This window comes from Coregonus clupeaformis, chromosome 15, assembly GCF_020615455.1.
Source record: "Coregonus clupeaformis isolate EN_2021a chromosome 15, ASM2061545v1, whole genome shotgun sequence".
Lineage (NCBI taxonomy): Eukaryota > Metazoa > Chordata > Actinopteri > Salmoniformes > Salmonidae > Coregonus > Coregonus clupeaformis.
This window is the reverse complement of record NC_059206.1, coordinates 58,882,684-58,904,107: the sequence shown is the minus strand read 5'-3', so window position 1 is coordinate 58,904,107 and position 21,424 is coordinate 58,882,684. Positions and strand designations below refer to the sequence as shown.

Genomic DNA, 21,424 nt, shown 5'->3' with positions numbered 1-21,424 from the left:
GAAATGATGCAATAGACACACTGCTTCAGGACTGTAGAACATCATGAAGATAGACAAACATAGTGTGATTAAATAGACATGATGTAATGAGATGTATCACTCTGCGGACACACCTTCCTCTTCCTCACCTCTCAGTGACAGCAGGCAGGATGAAGAACATCCAGAGGTGGATGCCGAACACCAGGATGATCTGGAAGATGAGCTTCCCCAGGACGGTCTTGCGGAGGTAGAGGGCTCGGTCGATGATCATGGTGCTGAACTGGATGAGCAGCATCACTAGGAAGGCCTCGGGCACCTGGTCCTCTGACAGCGTGGAAGCAATGTCTGCTGCGGCTGAGTGTTTCTGAGGCACAATGGGCAACCGTTTAGTCCACAGAAATGCTATTATAGTATCCTGGGACCAAGTACAGAGCTTCTAGAGATTGTGTTTTAATGGTTTAATCAGAATAACGTGTAGGTGGTGATGCAGTAAGGAGTAATACAATATCGGAACTGTATTTGAGAGGTTTGAAAGGTTTGAGAGCTTGTGCCGGCACAGGTATAGGAAAGGTTGTGTGTCAAGAGTGGCCTCGGACAGAAAGTGCATTCATTGCAGTCATATAAACAGTACTCACTCCAAAGGCCCAGAAACCGAAGACAATGATTATGAAATCCACCACGTCAGTGAGGAACATGAGGGCGTAGACATCAGTGGCAGCACGGTACGGTGCATGTAAGATGTCGCTGAAGAATTCGTGACAAGGCTTGTAGACATTTCGCACACTACAAAGAAGATTGGGAAATCAAATCACTGTCCATGCCCAAATATGGCAAGATTATAGAGGACCGCTGATTCATACAGCACAGTAATCACGTCACAACCAACTACACTTCTAAATGCAAATCAAAACCCACAGAATGATTTATTAACCATAATAACACTATATAATTCACTGGTTATGTAATTGTGTGACGACTGCATTGTCTGACGAGCTTTCCTGTGAGTGACTCCTGTGTACTTTCCTGTGAGTGACTCCTGTGTACTTTCCTGTGAGTGACTCCTGTGTACTTACGCGGTGATGGTGAGGTGCTTGATCTTCTCTCCCACTGCTATCAGCTTCTTACTGGCTGCCTCTCTACGTTTACCCTTCTGCTTCTTCTTCTGCGCCTTCTTCTCAGCCTTGATATCTAAGGCTTCTAGAATCCAAACAGAATCCAAATCATTTCACTGTCACTGAGGCGGGCAGTCATAAGGACACACACTCCTATTCTGAAATCCCAAGCCTTTCATTCATGAATGTCTTCATTCTCCCCTCTATTGTTTCTTTAACTGACCTTTGCTTAGTTGTTTTTTCTTGCGGAAGCGCATGATGCTGCCCTTCTTCTTGGGTCCCTCCACAGGCAGGCTGGCTCTGGGGTGGGGGCTAAGCTGGTGCTGGGCTCTGGTTCAGGCTCTGGTCCAGGCTCTGGTTCGGCCTTCTGGTCCTGGTCCGGTTTGAGTTCCTCCAGGTCCATGAGGCTGGGTCCTAGGCTGGGATGGACCTCCACCTCCTCCCCCCTTCTCCTTCCTCCTTCTTGTTGGCCTCCTCTGATGGCCGAGAGGGCTTCTCCTCCAGAGCACACTCCTGGTCCCACAGGCCATACCGCTGATGAGAGACAGTGAAGAGTATTTAATCCAAATCTTGTGGTATAAACATATAATTATAAATGTCAAGGCCAACAGAGTCCTGGCTGAGAGTTTTATGGTGGACTGGTATACCTGTAGCAGTGAGCGATGGAAGAAGAGAACCAGCAGCTGCAGCAGATCATAGCGGATGTAGTTATCAGTTTTCTCCAGGCCCAGGATACGAGGAGGGAAGAAAGGCTTGTCCTCGTTCAGTGTGAGCTCATATACACTGTTCCACGGGAAGAAACCAAACTGGAACAGGTACTTAACCACCACCATGACCTGAGTAGAACCGGAACAAACCGGAACAATGCAGAGAGAAACATACATGAGCATCTGTTAAATACTGTGATTTTTGTATTTATATTTGTAAAGCTAACAGCCTGGAACGAGAACAGTGTGGAATAAAGCCCTAAATTAGGGTCGGGCAATCTAGACTGCTTTTTGGTTTCTACCGTTGGTTTACACCAGGTGTTCAATAAAAAAGATCTTACACATTACATACTTCACATCTTACGCAATGTTTACACCACTTTAGCCAACGAAGGCAAGAAGATGGACAAGATAGTAAGCGTCTGCACCTATGCAACGGCTGTCTCAACAGGCTTGCATAGGTATGCACTAACATACTACATCAGTGCAACAATAACAATGCATAAACCAGCTCTGTCTTGGTACCAGCATTTTCAACCCAACAGCGACCCACCTCAGTGTAGACAATAGCGGTCATCCAGAACTTCTTGGTGGGGCGTGGCACGGCCAGCATTGCCCAGAGGAAGATGAGGATGGGCAGCACCACTGAGATGACGGAGGCCGTCACCATGTTGTTGAGCACGATGATGAAGTAGCACACCAGCTCGGAGTTGGCAGCCAGGAGGTTGTACAGGGCAAACTGCAGCTTCAGCAGGCGGTTCTGAGAGGAGTAGAACTCTCTACACTGGACCAACTCCTCCACAAAGAACTGCCTGAGTTAGGGGGAATCGAGACATGGGGGTCAGTACAGTTCGTACACACAGGACATACACAAGCTGATACGTGGGGACAGTTGGCAGTCTGTGTCGTGAAAGGAAATCGATCAGGCTGCAAGCTGGGGTCTGTAGCATGTCAACTGTAGAGATCTTCTGGGAACATTGTAACGTATACGTCAGTACCTGTCAGTGAGCATCTCACTGGCGGTCCTGGAGTGGCGGTAGTGGCTTTTGTGCTGTGGTTCTGGCTCCTCCCCCAGCAGCTCCAGAGTGGGCTCTGAACAACACAGGGTGGTGCCGCTGTGACGCTCACGCTCGCTCAGCTCCTCCAGCTCCAACCCACTACAACATAACACACAGGTCAGCAATAACACTTAACACTGACTGAATTATAGATGATTACAAACCAGTAAGAAAAGGACATTCTTCAGTTAAATTCTGTTCCTCCCTCAAAAGAGATATTTAATATTCAATGTGCCCAACAGGTTAAATGGGCTATCACCGTCACCAACCTGGTGGCACTGGTTCTATTCACGTGGTCTGTGTCTCCCTCTGCGTCTCCCAGACATGTCTCCATAGTGGGGCTCTCGCTGCCCTGGGACAGCTGATCCTCCATAGGCTCCCTCAGAGGCCCCTGTCAAACACTACAGGGTTAGGGTCCATCACTGGTCATACTGGGACAGTGCCCCCTAGAAGTAGATGACTTCTGGGTGTGGGAGGTACCTTATAACTGACCTGGCTGACGTTGTGTATGAGGAGGTAGCGTTCGTTGCACAGCACAGTGGAGGTGTCCACGTACTGCTTGGTGATGAGGTTGAGCCACTCCGTTAGGCCGTCCACCATGGCCAGGAACACGATCCACAGCAACATGAAGATGTCCAGGATCCTCTGCACGATGTCTGCCTTCCCTGGAGCACAGCATGAGATTACATTGCATTAGGTCATACAGACAATAAAATGTGTGAAACCTAATGAATAAATGGCACTATATGAAACACTGTGAATATAGTGGCCAAAATATGTAGCCTACATCATTAAATAAACCCCCAAAATACCTGAGCCCTCTCCTTCAAGTTCGTCATTGTCATCTATCTCTTCGTGTGAGATACTTTCATCAAATTCAACACTACCTTCATGACCTGTAACAGAAAAAACAAGTTAATCAATGTGTGTTTGTTTGTGTGTTTGTGTGTGTGTGTGTGTGTGTGTGTGTGATCTCTGACCTGATGCTGGAGAGCTGTCCTGTTCCCTCTGCTGTCTCTCCTCTCTTTCCAGCCTCCTCTGTTCTTTCTGTCTCTCCTGGCGTTCTCTCAGCGTTGCCTTGGCGCTGGTCACCCACGCCCGGTACGCCAGCTGTGGGCACAGGGGGGCAGGAGGAATTCACATGCTTCAATACTCCATTGTGAAAAGCAAGCTTTGGAGTATTTTGAGTAATATATGTTGTTTTTGCACATTTCAGTGCATTTTAGCGCTGTGAAAATGTTGTGGTGGCAGAGGCTGTGTTTAATGTCTGTAAGGTGAACTCACCTGAAAGGCAGTCTGTTTCTGAGGCTTTTTTTCTTCTGAAAATAGTTCTTCTTCCTCCTCACTGTCCGACTCAAACAGGTAGTAATCTCCAGAATGCAACACTGCAGAGGTAAACAGAAACCATCCACATCATATTAATACATGGGGACAGGACAGACCTTGGGTAGTGAATGCATTTACCGGTAGTACAACTAGTCATAACTCATATAGACTGAGACCACTACAACCCAGGAGTGTTTAGTGCCTGATTTTCGAACAAAACAGAAACAAAAAAAACTGACTAGCAGCACTGGACAATGCAGTTCTGTCTGAGGAAGGAAATAATGAAAACAGATGTGGGGAAAGACAGGCCAAAAATACCGGAGATTACGATCCTCTACTGGACTGCAGCTGCAATTCAAAGAGTATAGAGAAATATGCGTAAGACCTATTCCATTATGAAAACACTACAGGTCGGCTAATAAACTGTTTGACAAACTCTGATTGGTTCTGTCCTAAGGCAAACTCTTCCAGATTTCTGACAGTGCACGTAAACAGTACAGGCCGGCTCAGCCAACCATTTCCCCAATAGACAGAAGACATCAGATGCCGCTCACCGCAGGAGAAAAATACTCCTATTTCAATATCAAAGAGCCCAGACAAATCTAATTTCCGGACCTCCTGAGGCAGACAGACGGAAGGTATTTTATTTGAGCTAAGGGCATCCGGGGACACAGCCTCGGGTAATGATGTGATTCTAACTGACTGGATGACCTTCCAGAAGAAGTCGGTCAGACACAGCTGCATTACAGAGGACAGAGTGTGCACAGGCACGGAAAGTATTCAGACCCCTTGACCTTTTCCACATTTTGTTAGGTTACAGCCTTATTCTAAAATTGACACAATACCCCATAATGACAAAGCAAAAACGGGCTAATTTATTAAAAATAACAAACGGAAATATCACATTTACATAAGTATTCAGACCCTTTACTCAGTACTTTGTTGAAGCACCTTTGGCTGCAATTACAGCCTTGAGTCTTCTTGGGTATGACACTACAAGCTTGGCACACCTGTATTTTGGGGAATTTCTCCCATTCTTCTCTGCAGATCCTCTCAAGCTTTGTCAGGTTAGATGGGGAGCGTTGCTGCACACCTATTTTCAGGTCTCTCCAAAGATGTTCGATCGGGTTCAAGTCCGGGCTCTGGCTGGGCCACTCAAAGACATTCAGAGACTTATTCCGAAGCCACTCCTGCGTTGTCTTGGCTGTGTGCTTAGGGTCGTTGTCTTGTTGGAAGGTGAACCTTCGCCCCAGTCTGAGGTCCTGAGCGCTCTGGAGCAGGTTTTCAGAAAGGATCTCTCTGTACTTCGCTCCGTTCATCTTTGCCTCGATCCTGACTAGTCTCCCAGTCCCTGCCACTGAAAAACATTCCCATAGCATGATGTTGCCACCACCATGATTCACTGTAGGGATGGTGCCAGGTTTCCTCCAGACGTGACGCTTGGCATTCAGGCCAAAAAGTTCAATCTTGGTTTGATCAGACCAGAGAATCTTGTTTCTCATGGTCTGAGAGCCTTTAGGTGCCTTTTGGCAAACTCCAAGCGGGCTGTCATGTGCCTTTTACTGAGGAGTGGCTTCCATCTGGTCACTCAACCATAAAGGCCTGATTGGTGGAATGCTGCAGAGATGGTTGTCCTTCTGGAAGGTTCTCCCATCTCCACAGAGGAACTCTAGAGCTCTGTCAGAGTGACCATCGGGTTCTTGGTCACCTCCTTGACCAAGACTCTTCTCCCCCGATTGCTCAGTTTGGCCGGACGAACAGCTCTAGGAAGAGTCTTGGTGGTTCCAAACTTCTTCCATTGAAGAATGATGGAGGCTACTGTGTTCTTGGGGACCTTCAATGCTGCAGACATTTTTTGGTACCCTTCCCCAGATCTGTGCCTCAACACAATCCTGTCTCGAAGCTCTAAGGACAATTCCTTCGACCTCATGGCTTGGTTTTTGCTCTGACGTGCACTGTCAACTGTGGGATCTTCTATAGACAGGTGTGTGCCTTTCCAAATCATGTCCAATCAATTACATTTACCACAGGTGGACTCCAATCAAGTTGTTGAAACATCTCAAGGATGATCAATGGACACAGGATGCACCTGAGCTCAATTTCGAGTCTCATAGCAAAGGGTCTGAATACTTACAGTATGTAAATAAGGTATTTCTGTTTTTTATTTTAAATACATTTGCAAAGATTTCTAAAAACCTGTTTTGGCTTTGTCATTATGGGGTATTGTGTGTAGATTGCTGAGGATTTTTATTTATTTAATCAATTTTAGAATAAGGCTGTAACGTAACAAAATGTGGAAAAAGTCAAGGGGTTTGAATACTTTCCGAAGGCACTTTACATGGATGCTCATAGACACATCTGGAACATGCACATACAGGTACACGACAAGCAGCTGCATGCACAAACACAAACACATCCACAAACACATCCACTTAAGCACTTGGTGTGAGATAAATGTGGGGTCAGATACTGTAGAGATGTGGAGAGAGTCAGTCTGGCACTGATATATAGTGGTGGGATATGGAGCAAACCTTTAGCATGGTCCAGCCAGGGCTCTTGCCACTTCTTGCCACGCTTGTGGCTCCTCTTTTCCCTCTGTGGCTCTGTGGGGTGAGATGAAGGGCCTCAGGCTTTACCAAACACACAACACAAACACTCTCAAACCATCATCTGCCGCGATGGGTTGTTGAATTACTTGACAGTGAGAGCAAAAGTCCAAACCAAAGCTCATTTGTAGCCTCCTGTAGCTCAGTTGGTAGAGCATGGCGCTTGCAACGCCAGGGTTGTGGGTTTGATTCCCATGGGGGGCCAGTATGAAAAATGTATGCACTCACTAACTGTAAGTCGCTCTGGATAAGAGCGTCTGCTAAATGACTAAAATGTAAAATGTAATGCCTGCCGGATCAGTATAGCGTAATGAAGTTGAGTACCTGATGCCGGATCCGCCTTGGTGTCTGACTTCCGACGGCCCTCTTTACACTTCTCCTGTTTGGAGCGGATCCGTTCCATCCTGAGGGGAAGGGCAGACATATTCTGATGTCATCACTGTATCTCTCATTCCTCTCTTTGCTCAGTTATCTACATTAGTTGTATATGATTAAGCAGTCACATATGGCACCTGACCACACTACCATCTTGGTTTTGGACATGTGTTTTCCAGAGAGTCCATCTGCTGTCACATTTCATCAGACATGTGCAGAGGGAGATTATTGGCCTGGCTAGTGGCTATTCCTGGCTATGGGCTAGTTATGAGATCTGTCTCTCTCATTAGCCCGTTTTGGCTTGATACATGAGGAATGTCTCCATGTGTTGAAAACATGGAAAGCGGTCATTTCTAATGGTTACTCACGATCTCTTGAGCTGCGAGAGGGACTTCTTCTCTACTTCCTGGTGGAAGCGCATGTTCTTCACAATGCTGGCCCTGAACAGCTCAAAGCCCCTGTCACAATCAAACAGTAGGTCAACACAACATGTTTCCATACAGTATATACAGACTGAACACACAGTAAAAACAGTATCAGCGTGAGTCTATTAAAACACTGTGGCAGTTGCAGGGCACTGTCGTGGCTCTTAGGGTGCCCTCCAGGGGGTGCTGTGGAGACCAGTGCTCACCGGGAGGCTTGGCGGGCAGAGGCCTGCAGGTCGGCTGTCACATGCAGGAAGTAGCAGCTGAGGAACACTCTCCTCTGCAGCAGGAGGAAGAAGAAGCAGATACTGTCCCAGATGATCCCTGCCTCCTCTACAGGCAGAGTACACGCCTTATCACTGACACTCTTAGCTGTAGGAGACACACACAAGCATACAACGTCCGCTTTGGTTATTCTATAATGCTCAGACAAATGACTTGATAATCATTGTTTTCCTGCCAATTTGGAGGGTGACTTGTGTTCACTCAGAGATAAAACAACTGTATCTATCTTTATGTGTTGAGTACTCACGGTCGTAGTAGCCCTTGACTGTGCAGACCAGACTGAAGAGTTGGATCACCCAGCAGAAACTTTTCTGCATCTCCACCACAAACACACAGGCCAAGATCTGGGGACACAACACACTCTCACTTAAATGTATACAAACATAACAGTTCACCTAACAACGTTTATTTCCACCCTGTATAGGCTTATGGTTACAGTATGTGGTTGTCCACAGCGAGCTGCATAGCCACTCACAGACAGCATGTTCTTGGAGATGATTACGGCCACGTTGTAGATGATGAGGCAGTCCCACATGACCAGGCGCGTGCGGGAGGGCTTCCTGAGCAGCTTGGTGCCGAAGAGCAGGAAGAAGAAGCAGGCCAGCAGGTAACCCAGGCCGAACACACTGATCCTGGTGGCCCCCGTCACAAACACCACCGACAAGACAAACCAGAACATGTGACGGAACACCAGCACCTTGGCCATGTCCAGGTAACACCTGGAGGAAAGGGGGAGAGAGAGATGAGAGTTAATGTTGATACTGTATACTGGTAGGCGTAGTTGAGGATGTATAATAATTAGTGCCCAGAGTTTTTCCTGGTCAGGTCGCATGGTCAGGAAAAACTCCTGCCCCTCATAATAATGCCTGAAGGGTATGAAGAGGATGAGTGTGGTTATAACTGCTGTTAGGTCAGTTGTTCTCTGTGTCTGGTCATACCGTACCTGCAGTTGATGAAGTTGGGGGCAGGATTGAAAGGTCGCTCGTCCATGGGGTTAGGGTCGTCTGTGTTCTCCCCAGCCAGAACCATCCACTCCTCCCTCTTCTCATCCTCAAACACCTTCCACTGCTGGGAGGCACACATCAGGAGGACAAAGTCCGCTGGAGGGACCAGATACAGACTCAACCATCAGCATCAAACATGAGGAACACATCATCATCAAATTACTAATTAACCATTTTTGATATTATGCATCTATAACCAGGATATTTTAAAGTCAAAACACAGGTCGTAGCGTTAGTAAGCCACAATATCACTGAGGTCAGGGGTCAGATGAGGCAGGAGACTCACCAATGAGGTTCTTGGAGTTGGGGATGGTGTAGAAGTCTGGCAGGTAGATCCATTTGATGAGCGCCGAGTTGATTATGATGGGGGTGTTCCATCGCCAGGGGTAGTCTTTAGAGGGAGAGAGATACACTGTCAGGTACTGTCGGTAAAGAAGGTGATGTTGTTGTATAGCTACTGGGAGGCTGGCAACAATAGTGATACATGGAGACTAATGAACCCCACTCACCTATACAGAGTGCAGGGGGAATGCCCACACACAGTATGTACTGGTAGATCATGAAGATGCTGAGGAACAGGCAGTATTTGGGCCAGATCTGAGCGATAGCCGCCCGGCGACGCCGTACCATGATGGCCACCAGCCAACAGCTATGGATTATGACTAGGAAGTTCATCCGTTGGCCAATCACATTCACCGTCATCAGGAAGCAGATCTTGGAATGACACATGGATAGAAAAAGACATGAAAGATATGAGAGGAATCCAAAAGTATAGAGAAATACACCAACATGCTTTTGTATAGTAACTCCAAACAGCAGCAAGAGGCCTACCTCCAGGCCAAACTTGTAGAAGCTGTAGTTGAGTAGGTACTTGATGCAGGCCAGCAGGCCCTGGTCCAGGGTGTCTCTGGTGGCCTGGGGGAAGATGGCTGGGATGAGGGGAGGGGACCTCTGCTGCTGCCTGTAGTGGTGGGCCTGGTGGCGGTTCACTGTGGCCTCAAACACCAGCAGCATCAGCACCAGCAGGTGGTTCTGGAAGGACACAAACACGTGTTCCTCATTGAAAAGCATTGAAGAATTAGAATTTTAGTGTTCTTCCTGAATTGAAATGGAATTGACCCCAACCCTGCCTAGTACACATATAAAAAATTAATCACGACGACGAAAATAGCTCAATAACATTACTTTATAATCACAGTAATAAAAAAAAGACTGTCCCCTTGAGAGACGTCAAGATCGAAGAGCATTGATCTCACCTTGCTATAGCCCAGTACGGTGGCATCCTTCCTGAAGCCAAACCAGTTGGCCGGGTCTACAGGCTCTCTGTACAGAGTGGAGTTCAGGACCTCAGAATCTTTCAGATTGGTTTCATTGGCCAAGGGCTATAATGGAAAAAAAGAGCACAATGGAGAGAGAGCGAGAGAAATTAGAGAGCGAGAGAGAGAGAGAAATGAGAGAGAGAGTTTATTTCACTTTTGTTTACTATCTACTTCACTTGCTTTGACAATGTTAACATTTGTTTCCCATGACAATAAAGCCCTTAAATTGAAATTGAATTGAGAGAGAGAAAGACAGAGAGAAAGACAGAAAGCGGAGAGAGCGAGTGTATATGAGACAGAGGAACTGCAGCCAGAACGTCTCGCTGCAAATCACAGAAAAACTAAACAAAAGGCTGTTCTTCTCTAAACAGCCGTAAAGCAGCGAGACTAAACACGTCAACAGAATTCACACATGAAACTGGCTGTAATTAGCACCAAGGTCTTCGCTTCTCACCAGGGGTAAATACTAGCATAGTGTGCACTCAGCAGAACGCTGGCAGCAGGAGTGTGTGAGAACGCTATCAATATAAACAGAGAGCATAGCTCTGTACACATTCATCTGTACTCCACTGTGTGTGTGTGTCTTTCCAGATTGGTGTCTCACCACAGTGCAGTTGTTGGTGTACTCGACAGGGTCGACGATGCTGAGCTGGTAGAGCATCTTGCAGACGATGATGATGCAGACCCAGACGGTGGACAGACAGGAGGCCATGTGGCGGAAGCGGGAGTAAGGCATGGCAAACGCCCAGAGCACCACCAGAACCAGGTTCATCACAGACGGCTGAGACAGACAGAGAGAGATAGAGATAGAGATAGAGATAGAGATAGAGATAGAGATAGAGATAGAGATAGAGATAGAGATAGAGATAGAGATAGAGATAGAGAGAGAGAGAGAGATAGAGAGAGAGAGAGAGAAGAGAAGAGAAAGACAGAAAAACAGGGGGGGATAAGGTCTTGGTTCCAAATTCACACGGTACATAATAGACTTTAACAGATGACTGCTGTGGACTACTGACCTCTCCCAGAGCCACCCAGACCACAAAAAAGGCCACCATCTTGAGGATGTGCAGCTCCAGGACCCTCCAGATTAACACTTGGATCTGGGTCAGTGTGTCAGAGAACTTCCTGAACAGAACCATCAGCCTGTTCACCACCAAACCCCACTTACTGGGCATCATCTCTGTACAGCAGATATAGAGAAAGAGAGCGAGACATCATTATAGACATGCCACATATACAGAAACACTTGTTTTGTACTGTTTTTGTTTGTACAATTGTAAGCAGTCTTTGGGTCCTAGAAAAGCACTATACAAATCTAATGTATTAAGGGCTGCAGGAGACTCTGCATTAAGCTCAACAACATTACCACAACATCTGTGCCCACCATCATCCTCTGATTCGTCATCCCCCAGATCTGTCACCAGTTCTTCCTCCTCAAACACAGCCCCATCAGCACAGTGGAGGACCTCTGGTCTGTGGCTCTTCTTCTTCCTGTGGGATCAAAATAGTGTCATCATATAGGACATTGTTTCTGCATAGGTGGACAACGGCTTTCTCTGGCAGTGATATTAAATGAGATGGACAGCACACAACTGAACTCATTTACTATGGACTTTATTACATGGACTTTTGACGAGGACGTTATCTATTATCCTCTGTCCGGCAGTGAGTCATACTGTGTGGGAGGAGCCTGAGACGAGCGTACCTGTGTATGGGCGTGACGTGGTCCAGGTCTGTGATCCTCATGAAGGGTCTGTGAAAGTAGTGAAGCTGCAGGATGCAGGCCAGCAGGAAGAAGCCTGGGATCAGGATGCTGGTGAACAACTCGGTCAGCTTAAAGGTCTCCAGGCCGATGTCAGCCAGCCTGCAGGGAGACAGAGGTGCAGGACTCGCTTCAATTTCCAGAGGTTTCTACTGTACTCATAGTACACCTCAAACCCAGATGGGAGTGATCAGGACAACGTAGAAAATCTGGAAAAACTAGATATTGGTGTGGAAATTGATTATATTTAGGAATTCCTGATTAAATCAGTAAAAACCACATCCTTGAACCCAGATTGATGTTAATATAGGCCACTTCATCATCAAACATAATGAGAAACCTAATAAGAAAGTGTGTATTAGTCTTGACCACACAGTGAGGTGGGGGGAACGTACTGCTGTTCAGTGAAGCCGGTGAAGTTCTTCCAGTAGGCAGGGAAGTCCTCAAACTGGAAGGTATAGATGGTGATGAGCACCAGCATGGTGTAGGCCACTACCAGCCACCAGAAGGCCTTGAGCAGCCTCCTCCACAGAGAGTAGTACACCTGAGGGTATAGGGTCACAGTAACAGTTACAGTGACGGTGGACAACAACAACATTCATTAAAATGTCAATGACCAGTCAGTTTGACCACAGGTCAAATCGAGGTAATGGAGTTATCCCCAGTGCGACCAGGGGCAATTTGCCATTTAAAACCAGTTTGTTGTGTGCTGCACTTTGGCTAACCCTGTGTTACTCTCATGCTTGTATGTTGTGTGGAGGGTTGAGAGCAGAGCAGAAAACACATGTACGAAGTAGCAGTTGGACCAATAAAGTAGTATTGTAATATATTTTTATTTATTTAACCTTTATTTAACCAGGCAAGCCAGTTAAGAACAAATTCTTATTTACAATGACGGCCTACACCGGCCAAACCTGGACGACGCTGGGCCAATTGTGCGCCGCCCTATGGGACTCCCAATCACGGCCGATTGTGATACAGCCTGGAATCAAACCAGGGGGTCTGCTTTAGACCGCTGTGCCACTCGGGAGTAGTATTATAGTATTGTAATATGGAAATCACAAGGAGTTCAGGATGGGGTCATAGGTTAAAGGACTTTAGAGTGTGACTCTTGGACTGATGGTCCCTACATACCTGGTAGAGACAGAGGCAAAGCAGGAAGAGCAGCATGTAGATGATCTTGTAGCCCACCAGCTTGCCAGCGAAGCTGACCATGATGAACATGCCTCCACACACGTAGATCCAGTACTTGGCATAGCAGCTCATCACCAGTCTGCCCACAAACTTCAGAACCGACTCGTTCCGCCCGCTCTCCTCTGTGGACCCGAAGGGAGAAGAGCACCTTGTTACTAACCAAACTGAACTGAAGACACTGCCATACTGCAGGGTACACATGATTCACAGTCTGTACGAAAATGTATGCACTCATTACTGTAAGTCGCTCTGGATAAGAGGGTCTGCTAAATGACTAAAATGTAAAATGTAGACAGTGGGAGAGAATGTTACTGGGCCAGACCATACTAAAGCACACACCTGGGAACTTCATAACTTTCGTGAAGTACTTTATTGTGTAGAGAGTGTGTGAATCAGAAGTGGTCCCTCTCACCTCCAGTGGTGACCTCCTGTAGAGGGGCAGACCTGCTCTTCTTCCTGCTGAAGTTGTCCTTCACTGACTGGCGCAGGAGCAGCCAGAACGTCAGTGTGTACAGCAGCTGACAGGATCAACAAAACAGACAGAGGGAGAGAGGAGCGGAGAAGAGAGATGTGAAATTAGCCACCATTGGAGTACAGTCTTGACACTGTTTGGGAGATTGACTGCAGGACCGCACTTTTAAGTGCCTTTCTCACAGCTTTAAATCATATGGAAAGTATGAGCATATACTGTTAACTAGCCAAAAGAGCATATGTGACAGGCATGTTTTACCCAAAATACTTGTTGAGTGGGTGAACTTTTCAGGTATGCACTAAATAATACCTTGGGGACATGTTTATAACAGCACTACAGTCTTCAGAATACAGATTACTAAAATATCCATTTCCTGTAGGCACTTAACAGGCTGCATTCATTGACATTTCCCAGAGCCTCTGTGCCACTGCTGACCCGGTCCCCTCCACCCCTACCCCCTCTCTCCTCACCATGGCCCCCAGGCGGAGGCAGGGGTACTGGGCTCGGTCCAGACCCAGCTGCCTGAGGCTCATGGTGCCCACGGTACGGGGCAGCTCCGGCTGCAGCTCCATGGCCCAGACGTACTGCAGGAAGCAGAGGGCCAGGCCGTAGAGCAGGATGAAGGGAGAGCACAGCGTGGCGAAGTGGCGCCTCGCACGCATCATCCAGATCAGACACGCCCACAGCAGCAGCACAAACGTCAGCCAGCTGTGGTAGGTGATGCTCCACACCTGCAGGGGGGCATCATGGGAGATGGAGTTCAGGTAAGACACGACATACCCTCACTTGGAACATAGCCTAATATACCAATGGCGCTCATAGAGAGGATACATTTAGAATGTGAATAAGAGTTCAGTGTTACCATCATGGCGATGAGAGCACACACGTAGCTCTGCTGCATGACCACTCTACCCAGCAGGTGCAGAGGGTGGTCCCCATGCTGTCCATCAGGGGCGCTACTGAGCCCTGGGCCCAAGTCCTGATGACTGGAGCCATTGGTGACGCCATCTCCTGTGCTCTCCATAGACTCCCCAATAGACAGAAGCATGTGCTGGAACACATACACAACACACCTTTATAAACAACACCAACACACAGTCATGGAATGGCGGACAGTAGTGCATTGGACAGCATGGAGCAGGGCAGGGGTGCAATCAGGTATCTCATGCCCACCTCAGTGTCGTCCTGGCTGGGTCGTCTCTGAGCGGACCAGGGCTTCAGTTCCACCTCCTCTCCTCCTCCAGCCTCTGTTCCTTTGACCAGCTGGGCCCCCTCCTCACCCTGTCATATAAGCAAGTGCTGATTCAGTAAGCAGCACATGTCAATCAAGACAGACAAGCATGTTTCATGCCTTTGAGTGCTGATGTCAGTACCTTGTCAGCTGATCTATGGTGGCTGCTGATCTTCAGGACCATTGCCATGGTGATGTACAGGAGAAGCAGGATCCCGGGGTTGACATACACAGGCCAATCATGCTCCGTGTTGAAGATGAGGTCATAGGAGGCGGAGCAGTTGCCAGGTTTGACGATATCCTTGAGGCCAAACAGTCTGGGGTTGAGAAGAGGTGAGAGGGAATGTAACAGAAGCCTACATATGGGGTTGAGTTTAGGAAACATGGTTTCTCTGTGAAACGTCATCAGATGATGTAAACTTTATTGCACAGTTTAGCCCTGGGTTCACCCTGCCATGACACCCATTGATTATAGTTTCAAGGCAGGGGAAATGTCAGGTTATATTTGTGGGCTGGAACTGACTTCTAATGTTGATTGCTGAGCGTGGCTAAGAGCCAGAGGTAGAGAGGTGAAGATAAAGAAGGAGAAAGCGAAAGAAAGATCACAGGTGTCTCCACCTGGGAGGCCTTGATAACAGCAGTACATATTCTCTCCCCCTCTATCTCTCTTAAGCATCCTATGCCAAAACCCTGAGACTTCAAGATGGAATGCTACAGAACGGCTTCATCACCCCCACCCCACCACCCTGTATCACATCCCAGGTGTAAGAGAGAATGAGACGAATGGGGGGGGGGGGGGGGGCATTTGGTAATATTCCAAAAACAACTTGCTAGTATTTCCTCACATAGCTAAAAGTCTCACTCCTCCCCTCTCATTTCACTCCATTCCTTTCCCCTCCTTCAATTCTGAGAACTATGAAACAAAACTGAGAACTGTCTCAGTTCCACTCATCTGCTGTTAAGTAAGAGTGCAGTCTGCAACTGTCTCAACAAAATCACAACCCCAAAAAGATTATATGTTTCAGAAGCTTGTGAGCCAAGGAGTCAGTGTACAAATCACTTCTGAATCAATGTTTGAATCATAATCTTGAGGTAGTGTGCCAACCAGGAGCATCGCTATGGCTGCTGCCAGTCCCTGTGAAAAGTAAAGCTGGGTAGGTACTAGAGACATGAAATACAATGACTAAAACGGAATAGAATGACTTATTTCACTAGCGGTGGGGAGGGGCACTGACCTGGCCCACAGGCTGGCAGGGGGCAAGATGCCCTGGGCAATGGGGCACTGGTACAAGTAGAGACACACCAGGTGGCCCGCCGTGAAAAAGCCCACCATCACACACAGCACGTTGAAGCCTAGGTGGCTGATGGGAAAGTGGCAGGCCCACCATGTGCACACGCCGATGAACAGCAGGAAGTAGATTGCAGAGAAGGCCGAGGGTAACGTGATGCCTGGGGAACAGAGATATAGGCAAGGGACTTTATCAACACAATACAACAATAATGCACGTCGTCTCTCAAATACAACAAACCATACATGGATATCTTAAAGCTGTTCCCCCATACTTTAATGCAGGGATGGGTAACTAATAGATTAATTATTAATGACTAATTATTACACCCTGAAACTGTGTATAATGTGTTAGAAATGTGTGAGTGTAGGACCAGTAAAGGCTATGGCATTGAGCCACTATTTAGCAATGTGAGTAAGAGTTAGGCCAGACAACAAAGACAACTGAGAAACTAAGATAAAGAGGCCTCCCAATTTAGGGAGGGGAGAAACTGTTATGAAAACATGGTGCAGAATATTGTGAGAACGGCAATAACTGAGTAATGCAGGGAGTAGGATGTGTGTGTGTGTGTGTTATGTATGTGTGTGTATGCATGTGTGTATATGTGTGTGTGTGTGTGAACTGAAGGTCAGTAGAGCAGTTTTAGAGTGGAAAACTACAGCCCGCCTACAGAGGGGAGGGATTTCTTTTTGTATGACGTATGAGTATAAAAGATGGACTCTGAAATTGTGATGGCAGAATTCTCAATGAATAAATATCTCTGACTATGCAGACCGGGACTCTGGCCGTTACTTAAATCCCAAAAGACTTACAACCTTTTGGGAGACGCACAGAGAAACTTAAATAGTTTGTTAAATAATTCACATAACAGTAACTGGCGGCCAACGGCCCGCACCCCTTTTGAAGAACCTCTGATCAATGTTCCCCCATAAAATAAAAATACATTACATTTTTTGGGGAACTCAGTCAGGGTCTCAACTTACTGTTATGAGGTAGAATACTAGAATACAAAAGGTGCAATTTAGAAATTTGGTTGAGCATCAACAGTTTTTCTCTTGTTATGTCAGCCACTGTTAGTAACTCAATTAGCCCATGTCAGCTATTTTTCTTTAAATTGGTAAATTTGTCTAGCGGCCAGCTATCTAAACTTTTAGTAATCAAGGTCGAATTAGAGCCCGTGGGGGCCCCATTGATTTTGTTAGTCAGTCTCACTCAGATATCATATTAAAAACGGCAAACATTTCTCTCCACCCAAAATGTGTAGAATTATTTAAGATTTATTTCACAAATAAATCAATTATTACCAGTATATTAATTTCCTTTTATAATGAAGCAGTAAACAGGGGTTATTCCCTTGACTCCACTCCACCCTACCCTCTCCTCCCTCCAGTTCTCACCAGCCAGGGCCAGCAGGGTGATGGCCAGGATCCGGCCCAGGTCCCTCAGGACCTTCTGGGCTGTGGCTCGGAGCCGGGCCGCCAGCTGCTTGGCACGAGTTGCCGCGGAAACCACGGCATCCCAGGATCACTGGGAGACGACATGCCTTCCTCATCTCCCTCCTCTTCCTCCTCCTCCTCTTCACCCTCCTTTGTCTCCGACCCATCCTCTGTCTGGAAAGAACCATGAGCCAAATGTAAACTGATATTCGTAAATCTAATTCATAAATGTTTGAGAACAAATACTTCAATAATGTGTAATGTCAACAGTACTGTAAATCTCAGATCCAACGCTATCTGTATCCCATTATCAAGAGCACTTAACTTCTATGACAAGAACCTGGCACAAAGAATAACCATCAGCCATTCATACGCAACACTATTCAAGTTATCTATAGTTACGTACATGCAGTAGATCAACATTGTAAAAGGTAAAACTGACATGGCACATTACACACTCATAGGGATCACTTTCTGACTGGGGCACTATGTTCATTACTATCCTTTACACACTAGAGTCCCAGAGTTGGCCAGAGGAAAGCATACAGTGTCTGTTCCAGCTTAGGGAAAAAGACTGGCACCACAGATAAGATTATAAACACAAATTACAGAAATGATAACATAGTTACAAACGTAATATGCCTGGACAGCCTGGTAACAATGTTATGCTTTTATGGCGCAATAGTCAATAAAAGTGTCTTCAATTTTACAACCTATTTTTATGTAGAGACCTGCCAAGCAAACCCCTCAAAAACACAAAGTTGATGTGCCCTTTGTGACGATTCTGGAGAAATCAGGTGTGTCATGGGAAGTCTTATAAAACGAATATGTGAGACTGTTTACCAGGTTCTGTGTTGTTACCATGGTGACCTATGTACGGTCAGTCTTTTCTTCTTTTTGGCAGTGTCACTTTTCTCAGTAGCGGTCCGGAGGCATCTTGGCCTAGACCGGCGGCCATGACGGAGAATGTTCCCACTGAGAGGATGAGTACACAAACGAGACGACAGAGCCCAGAGCACAACAGAGTGACCATACTGTCACTCTAACCTCAGGTTATCAGGAGAGACAGATCTAATGGGGTGTGGAGGAAACCACCTGTCAGTCACAGGTGTTAGGTTGGCGCACTGTACCAACGTGCGAGAACGAGAGGGGGATTCATAGTTCATTCCGCAAACTGCTAAGAGCATGCCCTAAGGGTGCTTGCAGCACTCATAGCTGTCATTTCCCTCTGACACTGTGAATGATGTGGTAAATGTATTGGCATCACTGACAGGAGTGTGTCAGAGGGCCAGATGTAACTGGGACATTAGTCACATGATACTGAGGTCACAGTATCATTCACATCCCTCCCTGATCAGCACCCCAGCCGCAGGGGGATAACACAACACTGGGCCTGGGTGGGCTAATACTGTGATACTGTGATAGGGATTTATAACATAGCTTTACAAATATGCCCGGCACCTCATCTGTCACATCACATTAACGTGCCAACAACAGGTGGCATCTGTTGCCACAATTCGACCCTGGTTATTCCCTTGGCCTGAGTAGTCACGTCCTGTTGCGCATATAACTAATTCCACTGTTTCCCCTCGTAAATCAACTTGGCCTGGCATCCTGTCTGTCCACTGCTCCTAACCTTAATGTGTATGCGTGTATTTGTGTTTGTACTGTACTGTACTGTAAGTACATGTGTGACATTGATTATCATGAGGGTCATGAAAAGATGCAATAGAAAAATCCATCAACCAACCAACCAGAGGGTAGAGTCTCAAACATGGTATCTATCTGCTCCATAATATTCTGTGTCATTGAATACGGTTCAGGACACCAGGATTCATTTCATAGGTCACAAGAGATTGGGTTAGCATGTCACTATAAAAAGGTTAGTGTGACACTTGAAAATATAAATGTAAAATATTTTTCCACCATTAAGAAATGTCAATGCTTCATAACCTGATTTACTTTCTTTCTCCGAATGAATTAAATGTAAAGTCCTAATACTTAAGCAGAACTAACAATTTTTAATAATCTCCTTCAGAATCTGGGCTCGTTTGTTGTGTGTGGTTTCATTAAACGCTGCTATCTAAAGCTCTCACTGGTTGACTTCGCTGGCATGAGACAACCAGCCATCGGCTGTCTCACTCCGTTACAGTCCCAAATGGAATAACAGGCAGTAGGAGACAGAGATTATAATGCTGTGTTTGAGTCTGGGAAGAGAAAGATAACTATTGATGTGTGGAATAGAGGAAAGGGGAAACTCCCTGACAAACATCTCTATAGTCTCATCATGTGCTTAGAAACCCTGTACCTAAACACATCTCAACTACCAGTTAGCCAGTGTGCCCATACACTCTTAGAAAAAAGGGTTCCAAAAGGGTTATTCGGCTGTACCCATAGGAGAACCCTTTTTGGTTCCAGGTAGAACCCTCTGTGGAAAGGTTTTTACATGGAAACCAAAAGGGTTCTACCTGAAACCAAAAAGGGTTCTTCAAAGGGTTCTCCTATGGGGACAGCCGAAGAACCGTTTTAGGTTCTAGATAATGCATGTTCTTCTAAGAGTGTACTATCTTAAGCATCAGCAACATTATTCTCGATGATGGAATACTGTACATAAGAGGCAGTGTGTGGTAGTCCAATTACCTGGAGTCCCTGTAGTCTTCTGTTTAACCTAGAGCATTAGGGTTAATCTGTGTGCTGCTGACTGCTCAGTGGTAGAATCATCAAAAGACAGATAAAAGGAAAGTAGGCCTCTTTCTCCCCCCTCTCCCTCATGTTTTATTAATACAGTTTCTCTCTCATCCTATGACCAGAAGTATCTCTCTAGACAGATGCTTGCCTCTCACTAACTTTTGCCTTCTTTCAGACGCCTCTCTATCCTTCTAGCGAGGTCTTATGATTGTCTAGGGGAAGTGTTGTTAGAGGCAGACAGGTCAAGCACCCAGAACATTCCTTCATCTAGGGTTCCTCCCAAGAGATCATCAACAACATAATTCCCTGCCGCCGGCACTCCCACACCTCTCTCTCTCTCTCCATCTGTTATACACTCCCTCTCTTTCCCTCACACCCTCCCTATTTCCCTCCATTATGTCTCCTCTGTTCTCCTGACCGTCCAGTGGCTCCTCTGTGGTCTATACTGCTGCTCTGATGACTGCCTGGCCTTCATGACTCCAGCCAGGGGAGTCGTTTACACCCCCAGCGTGTGAAGTCAACCACTGACCACGGGAGTCTCATTACTGAGGAATCCCGCTTTGGGTGGGCTAAGAGGGCTGGCATTCCTCACACACACCAACCTGTCACACACATATAGTACATCATCCCTTTACTACACCATCCCTCACACACATACACAACCTGTCACCCGCACACCATCTCTCCCACACACCCCGGATCAACAGGGGGGACAGGGTCAAGGGTTAGCTACATGTACAACCTAATGTGATTCTGTTTTTGGAGCTGCACATGGAGTATGCTTGGGGTTTTCATGAAGACTAATCCTCCTCTACAAAAGTTTATGTTACTGACAAACCACTGCTGACTCCCCTGTCCTCCCTTAGATGTAGTTCTGATTGAAACCATGTGAGCCAGAGGGACAGTGAGTGCAGTATGATGAGAGGGTGGGGTGAGGTATACTGTATGTTGTGACGTCACGAGAGGCTACACAGCTTTCAGCGGGATTGCTCAAGTAGTGCAAGGAGACAAGGTTCAAACAAAACAAGGATTTTATTATAGGTCTTGGGAAATTAACGAAAATATAACAAAATTCTGTTCTCTTGTGGCTCTTTAAGGGTTAACAGTTCAGGGATGTCTCTTCCACATCCAAAATCATAATTCTCACTCGCTCAGA

The 21,424-nt window shown here is 46.6% G+C and overlaps 1 protein-coding gene across 1 annotated transcript in view; it reads right to left on the bottom strand.

Annotated features, from left to right (window-relative positions):
* piezo1 (piezo-type mechanosensitive ion channel component 1) overlaps positions 1-21,424 on the bottom strand; it is a 69,678-nt gene that overhangs the window by 4,404 nt on the left and 43,850 nt on the right. The window contains 38 exon segments of the mRNA XM_045225457.1: positions 129-343; positions 615-762; positions 1,053-1,176; positions 1,315-1,414; positions 1,512-1,625; positions 1,739-1,927; positions 2,352-2,610; positions 2,797-2,955; positions 3,126-3,247; positions 3,349-3,521; positions 3,669-3,752; positions 3,837-3,966; positions 4,141-4,241; positions 6,714-6,785; positions 7,113-7,192; positions 7,532-7,621; positions 7,795-7,960; positions 8,121-8,217; positions 8,349-8,592; positions 8,817-8,973; positions 9,164-9,268; positions 9,387-9,591; positions 9,709-9,909; positions 10,134-10,259; positions 10,801-10,977; positions 11,213-11,376; positions 11,581-11,687; positions 11,902-12,060; positions 12,354-12,502; positions 13,093-13,274; positions 13,565-13,670; positions 14,095-14,355; positions 14,487-14,675; positions 14,798-14,905; positions 14,998-15,172; positions 16,091-16,304; positions 17,542-17,653; positions 17,656-17,754. Of these exon segments, the coding sequence (XP_045081392.1) occupies positions 129-343; positions 615-762; positions 1,053-1,176; positions 1,315-1,414; positions 1,512-1,625; positions 1,739-1,927; positions 2,352-2,610; positions 2,797-2,955; positions 3,126-3,247; positions 3,349-3,521; positions 3,669-3,752; positions 3,837-3,966; positions 4,141-4,241; positions 6,714-6,785; positions 7,113-7,192; positions 7,532-7,621; positions 7,795-7,960; positions 8,121-8,217; positions 8,349-8,592; positions 8,817-8,973; positions 9,164-9,268; positions 9,387-9,591; positions 9,709-9,909; positions 10,134-10,259; positions 10,801-10,977; positions 11,213-11,376; positions 11,581-11,687; positions 11,902-12,060; positions 12,354-12,502; positions 13,093-13,274; positions 13,565-13,670; positions 14,095-14,355; positions 14,487-14,675; positions 14,798-14,905; positions 14,998-15,172; positions 16,091-16,304; positions 17,542-17,653; positions 17,656-17,754 (5,663 nt within the window).